A 6,000-nucleotide genomic window follows, 5' to 3' on the forward strand; every position below is an offset into this window, starting at 1 on the left:
GTTTTCCCAAGGCCTCCTTGACTAGCTCCCACCTTGGGGCCCTCTCGCCTGTCGGCGGGGCTCAGTCCCTGAAACGAGGCGGGGCGTTTCCCCACGCTCCCCGACCCACCCCCGGGCACACGTGCTGTCCTGATGAGAGAGATGCATGTGCACCTGTGTGGGTGTCCGGTTCTGAAAGATTTCTGAACATGTGTACAGGCACCACACTGAAACCGCATGGACCGTGGTTTAACATTTTGTTGTTAATTCGCAAGGGACTCACGCATCCATAGACCTTGACACGCGTGTCGTAGGGTTGAAATCAGTCCAAGAAAGGCTTTCCATGCGTGGCGTCCTGCTCATCACAGTTACAGAGCAGACGTCCCGGGGGCTCCTTCCTCGACAAGAGGCCCCTGGTGCCGGGACCGGGGTTAGGCTGCCGCCTCCAGGTGACCCTGTCCTCTCTGTCTTTCCCACCACCTCGGACGCAACAGTTTTGTGGAGACAGATCATTCAGTGCTGCGGAGGCGTCATCACGAACACCCTGAACGTAAGCTGCCTGGCCAAGGTCAGCGACGGCTTCACGCAGGGGCACATCATCCAGGCGGCGAGAGGCGTGCTCACAGACCGGCGAACCCGGCAGCAGGCACGCAGGCCGCTCATCGCCCTGGAGTTTGTGGCGGCCCTGAGCAGCCTCAATCCCGTCTACCAGGAGGAGGAGGACAGCTTCAAGGTAAGGGGGCCGCAGGCCTCAGTGGCCGGCACGCCCGCCACCGCTCCCCCGGCCCCCGTGTTCCAGGAAGGCGAACTCTGTCACACGCAAGGAAATGTGGAAACGCGAAATTTTCGGATTACAAAATCTTTCCAGCCTTAGCCGTAAAACGCGCCTTCCAAATTTAAGAAAATCGTGGCCTGTGATCTTACCAATTAACAGCCAGGTTACAGAATTGAGTAGCAGCTTCAAAACCATTGGATTCACACACAGGCACACACGTGTGCATGCACACATAGCCCCCTTGACTCGGGTCTCGCTAGTTCTCACTTCGTAGCCCGCGCGCTGGAGCCGGCCTTGCACAGGGAAGGCCGCGCCCCGAGCGGCGCGCTCCGCGCCGGCGCTGGTTTTGGCCCCTCGTTGCCAAAGCCCCTTCCATTGTCAGTGCTTGTCGCAGGCAGCCCCGCCGCGAGGAGAACACACCAGGGTTTGTTTCCTAATTTTTGAATGCGTCCTGAGATGGTCACAGAATTATCTCCAAATGGAGGAAACTTTGAGAATCAACCCTTCCAAATCCATCTTTCGTAGGAGGAAAAGAAATTGCCGCAACTCACGTCCCTCCTTACCCAAGCACCACGTTGGCGCCCTGACCCCAAGGCCCAGGCCAGCGGGCACCCCTCCGAATCTTCCCGACCAGAGGGAATGCGGCGTGTTCGCTTTCTGGCCCTGCGTAATTTTTTCGCTGGACGGGGGAAGCGAGGGAGGAAAGTTACGGCCACGCAGTTGCGCCCAGCCCTGTACGGGCCGTGCAGTCCTCAGAAAGAGGAGCCGAACCCTCCCCCCGCCTCGGTCTCGGGAGGCCGCCCGAGGGGAGGGAGGCGGCCTCCCCAGCGTCACCTGTCCCGCCTGCGCCAGGGCTGCGTCTGCCTCCGGCTCTGCCGCCTGCACTGCAGGGGAAAATAATCAGAACTCTGATGTCCGCCGTGGTGGCCTGGCGCAGACTCCCTGTTACAACCGCCCGACTCTGTCACCGCGCGAAAGCACCCAGCACGTGGATGACAGGCGCGGCTAGGTCCAGGCAAGCGTCCCGGGCAGAAGCCAGCCCACCAAGGCCCAGGCCCGCAGCTCGCTGGCTCGTGCTCCGGCGAAGCCGGGGAGACCATTTCCGGCTTTGTGCCAAGCAGTAGCGTTAATATTCTTATCACTGTTCGCATCTTGGTAGTATTAATTGGAAATATTTATCCTCTTCAAGTGATACATCTTATTTTTTCCTCAAATTCCCACTTTTCTTCTCCTTCTTTCTAAAATGATCATTTTCTTCCTTGTTTTGAGGAGCTACGTTTGGAGTGATAAAAGCTACGCTTTCTCTTGGCCACGCTTTCACTTTACAAAATGGTCTCTAGACGTTCTTCAGTGTGTTTTAGGAGCCTGAGGTCCATTAACTGATCACACAATTCAGGATTCAGAAGGAGGAGGCACTACCGTTTAGGACCCGGGGTGACAACGCCCAGATTCCCACACTCAATCTCGGCATACTGGATCACGCCGTTTCTGACGGAGACTGTCGTTTTACCAGCGGCCCATCCGCCAGCCCATTTCTGCTGCCAGCTCGTAGCTGCGGGGCTGGGCACAGCGCCTGTCCCACCTGCGTGCTTGGGGAACTTGTTTAGTGGCAAGTTTATTGCACAGATACATGGAGGGAATGGCCCTGTCACCCTCCTGAGTAATGTGACGCTGTGGCTGTACTCGCTTGTAACCAGGCCGATCACTTTTGTCCTGAGAAATTTGACCCAACTGTGCTTCTGACAACATGTCAGGCTAAAGCCTCACAGAGTCTGCAAGCACATTGTCCACTGCTTCGTGGACCCAACGGAGAACATTGTCCCCAGCGCTGTGGACATGACAGAGGACGTTGTCCCCTGCTCCGTGAACGTGACAGAGAACATTGTCCCCCTGCTCCGTGGACGCAACGGAGAACATTGTCCCCAGCGCTGTGGACATGACAGAGGACGTTGTCCCCTGCTCCGTGGATGTGACAGGGAACACTGTCCCCCTGCTCCGTGGATGTGACAGGGAACACTGTCCCCTGCTCCGTGGACGTGACAGGGAACATATTTAAGGATGACCGTGGTAATAGCCCTAATACTGTTGGCCCACACGCGCCAACCACTTAGGCCCCGGGCACCCTATTACCTCGGCCCCCGCTTCTACAAAGGAGGAAACCGAGCTCTGGGAGGTGGGAGGCACAACGATGGCCCCCCAAGACGGCTACATCCTGGTCCCTGGGACGTGTGGCTACATTAGTTTCCGGGGAAAGGGGCTTTCAGAATGCGGTGGAACTGAGGTCGCTCATCGGTTACCCTGGACTACCCCTGTGAGCCCAGGGGGTCAGAAGATGGGGGGACGGGGGCCAGAGGAAGACCAGAGAGAGCGCAGCTGAGAAGGGCGTGGGCGCCCCACGCGGCCAGCTGAGGGCGGCGGGGGCTGCAGGCCAGGGACGTGGGGGCCCCGGCCACTGCCGAGGGCGACGGGGCAGACCCTCCCCGGGACCCTTCAGAAGGCAGCGCAGCCCGCAGGCGCCAGATGGGAGCCCCGCGAGACCCCCTCTGGACTTCTGACCTGCAGAAACATAAGATAATGTTTTGGTTAAACCGCCAGGTTTGTGGTACTTTGCCATGGCAGGAAAAAACCAACCAACCAAACAAACAAACAAAAAAACCCCAAGAGGCAAAGTGACTTTTGTTCCAGGGCACACAGCTAAAAAGGAGAGAGCTGAAATTCAAACTTTACTCCTGAGCTAAGAACCAGTTCTATCAACCGTATCCTGTGCTGTGTCTCAATGAACCGGGAGGGCATCGGCTCCGGACTTGGCCGCCGCACCTCACCCGGAAACAGCGCCGAAGCTCCAAGGAGGATGAGAAAACCCCCGAGTGCCAGAAACAAAGATGGCTGTCAAGCCCGGCGACAGCCGTGTGCCTGGCGTGCAGCAGAGAGGAAAATGAGGGACAGACACAAAAGGAGATGGAGTCGCACAAGACAAAACGGCAAGCCCGTGGCCCCTGTGGCTGGGTCTCCAAGAGCCGGTGTCACCGGGGGCCTCACCGCTACATACCGTTAGGGCGGCGTGAGTCCCAGGTTTGGGGGTAGAGGCACCCGCAGTGCTGCGGGGGCGGTGCGGACCGCGAGGGGGCCGGAGACGGAGACAGAGCCCCTGCTTGACGTGGGTCTAAGCGTCAGAGTCCCAAACAGGCGAGGAGGTCTGGTGTTAAGTACAGTCTGACCAAAATGTTGAAATGAATATCATACAGCAAAGGAAGGATAACTTTCCAGTAGGGGTGCACACAGTTTTGAAACAAAGACGGGCAATAGAATAGAATAAGAGGAGATAGTTATTTTAAAAATTATAAAAAAGAAAGCTTAGAAATTAAAAATACAGTTATTAACATAAAATAGGGGAAAAATAAAAGAGACATGAAGCACAGACTAGAGATGATCAAAGAGCGACTTAGGGAACAGCAGGCGGTTCTGGGGAGGCCCCAGGAAGGCAGCCCCGAAACCGAAAGGTAACATCTACAAACTGCAGTTAAGAACCTTTAAAGATATTACATCCAACCAAGAGATGTTCTTGAAGAAGAATAGAAGACGTATCAGAGGAACAATAATTCAAAGAAGTACTTGTCGAGGGTTCTCCTGAATTAAAGGCATGAGTCCTCAGGGTAAAAACACTCCCAGGGACCTGCAGAACAAACACAAATAAATCCACTCCTACATCCGTCGCTGGGAACCGGAGAACAAGATCACGGGCCAGTGTTAGAAGACACCAGATTGCCTCCAGAGAAACAACGTCCAGGAAGTGAGACAGCTCTCGCGCGGCAGCGGACGCCAGAGCGCAGTGTGGTCGGAGCCGCGAGGTGCGGAGGAAGAAGAGCTGATACCCGCAGTCACGCGCGCCCAGCCAGCACCTGAGAGACTGGTGGGGTGCGGGCGTCTCGGGACGCGCAGATGCGAGACGGCTTCCCGCGCACAGCCAGGCACAGGGGGCAGTTTGAAAGGGCGAGTAAAGGGAAAGCCGCGCACCGCCCCCAGGCCCGGGGTGCGTGCATGTGCCCTAGAGAAGTTTTCTCGTGTGTATGAGGAGAGATGACAAAACTGTGAATTTCAACGTTGTTCCTAATAATAAAAAATTGGAAATGACCTCTATGTCATCAATAAGAGAATAATGAGCATGTAGTAGAGCCAGGCAGTGAAATATTACTACCATGACATTTCTAAACCAAAACGTTTCACAGGCTTCAAATCAAATGCGAACGCTGAGCAAACAGCGCCCAGGCCCAGCCACGGTGACTCAGCGCTTTGTGGCTGTTGCAGCTTCTCTGTGACGGCCGGGCCTTCGGGCAGCCTCCCTTAGCATGTGCGCACGGCCCCCATGACGCGCACACAGCCACCAGTCCCGCTAGGAGGCACCGTGGGGCCGTTCACATTACCAAGGAAACCCATGGCCTCGGGGCAGAGTAGGACCCCCGGGGACACAGGTGGCTTCCCTGGGAAGCGTGGTGGGGTAGACTGGGCCTGTGGTTCTCTGGAACTGTTTGCTGTAGAAGGTCCAGGCTGCGCAGAAGCACAGGTGGGAGAGCATTTCTGAAACGCACATTAAACAAACACCTGAAGTTTAGTGGCTGTCGGCCCCGCCCACCCTCAGCAAGGCCTTCTTTATTTTCCAGGTATTCCAGCGAGTGCGTGACCTTCTGATATGTCCCTAAACATCTGTTTTCTTTCAGAACTGGTATGCCAAAACCCCTCTGGGTAAAAAGCGCGCCTTGGCCCTGCTGGGAAGAAACACAGCGAAGGCCAAGGACAAAGGAAAGAGGGGAAAGAAAGAGCAAAAGGCGAAGAAGAAGAGGTAGCGCCCCTCTGAGGAGCTGTTCTGGGTCCCGCTCGGCGGTGGCCGCAGCCCCCGCTCGTCTGCAGGCGACCCGCGCCGCCCACTCCGCACCCCCGAATCCACGCAGCGAGACCTCTGCTGGGCCGCCCACGAGTCAGCCACCCACAGCGTGTGGTCCTAGAGCTTGTAGCCGTCCCCCAGCCTCCGGAAGGTGTGTACATGGCCACAGTCCACCCCTCTGTCTTCCCAGGTCCAACACTTGGCTCCTCCGTGCTAGTCGCCAGATGGAAAACGCGGCAGTTAGGGAATGCGCTCGTCTGACAGCTAGTTACTCACGGGGTCCGTTACCCGCACACCCGCTGTTCATTAGTCCATACATAGTGTATATTCTCTTGCACATATTTTAATAAATTAATTTTTTGCTCTA

The 6,000-nt window shown here is 56.4% G+C and overlaps 1 protein-coding gene across 1 annotated transcript in view; it reads left to right on the forward strand.

The window, feature by feature from the left end:
* IQCA1 (IQ motif containing with AAA domain 1) overlaps nt 1-5,595 on the forward strand; it is a 94,840-nt gene extending 89,245 nt beyond the window's left edge. The window contains exons 17-18 of the mRNA XM_054570439.1: nt 474-712; nt 5,470-5,595. Of these exons, the coding sequence (XP_054426414.1) occupies nt 474-712; nt 5,470-5,595 (365 nt within the window). The remainder of the gene's footprint in view (nt 1-473; nt 713-5,469) is intronic.
* Nucleotides 5,596-6,000: the final 405 nt, after the last annotated feature.

Source organism: Pteronotus mesoamericanus, unplaced genomic scaffold (assembly GCF_021234165.1).
Source record: "Pteronotus mesoamericanus isolate MK-2021 breed Mesoamerican mustached bat unplaced genomic scaffold, CSHL_Meso_final contig_1018, whole genome shotgun sequence".
NCBI lineage: Eukaryota > Metazoa > Chordata > Mammalia > Chiroptera > Mormoopidae > Pteronotus > Pteronotus mesoamericanus.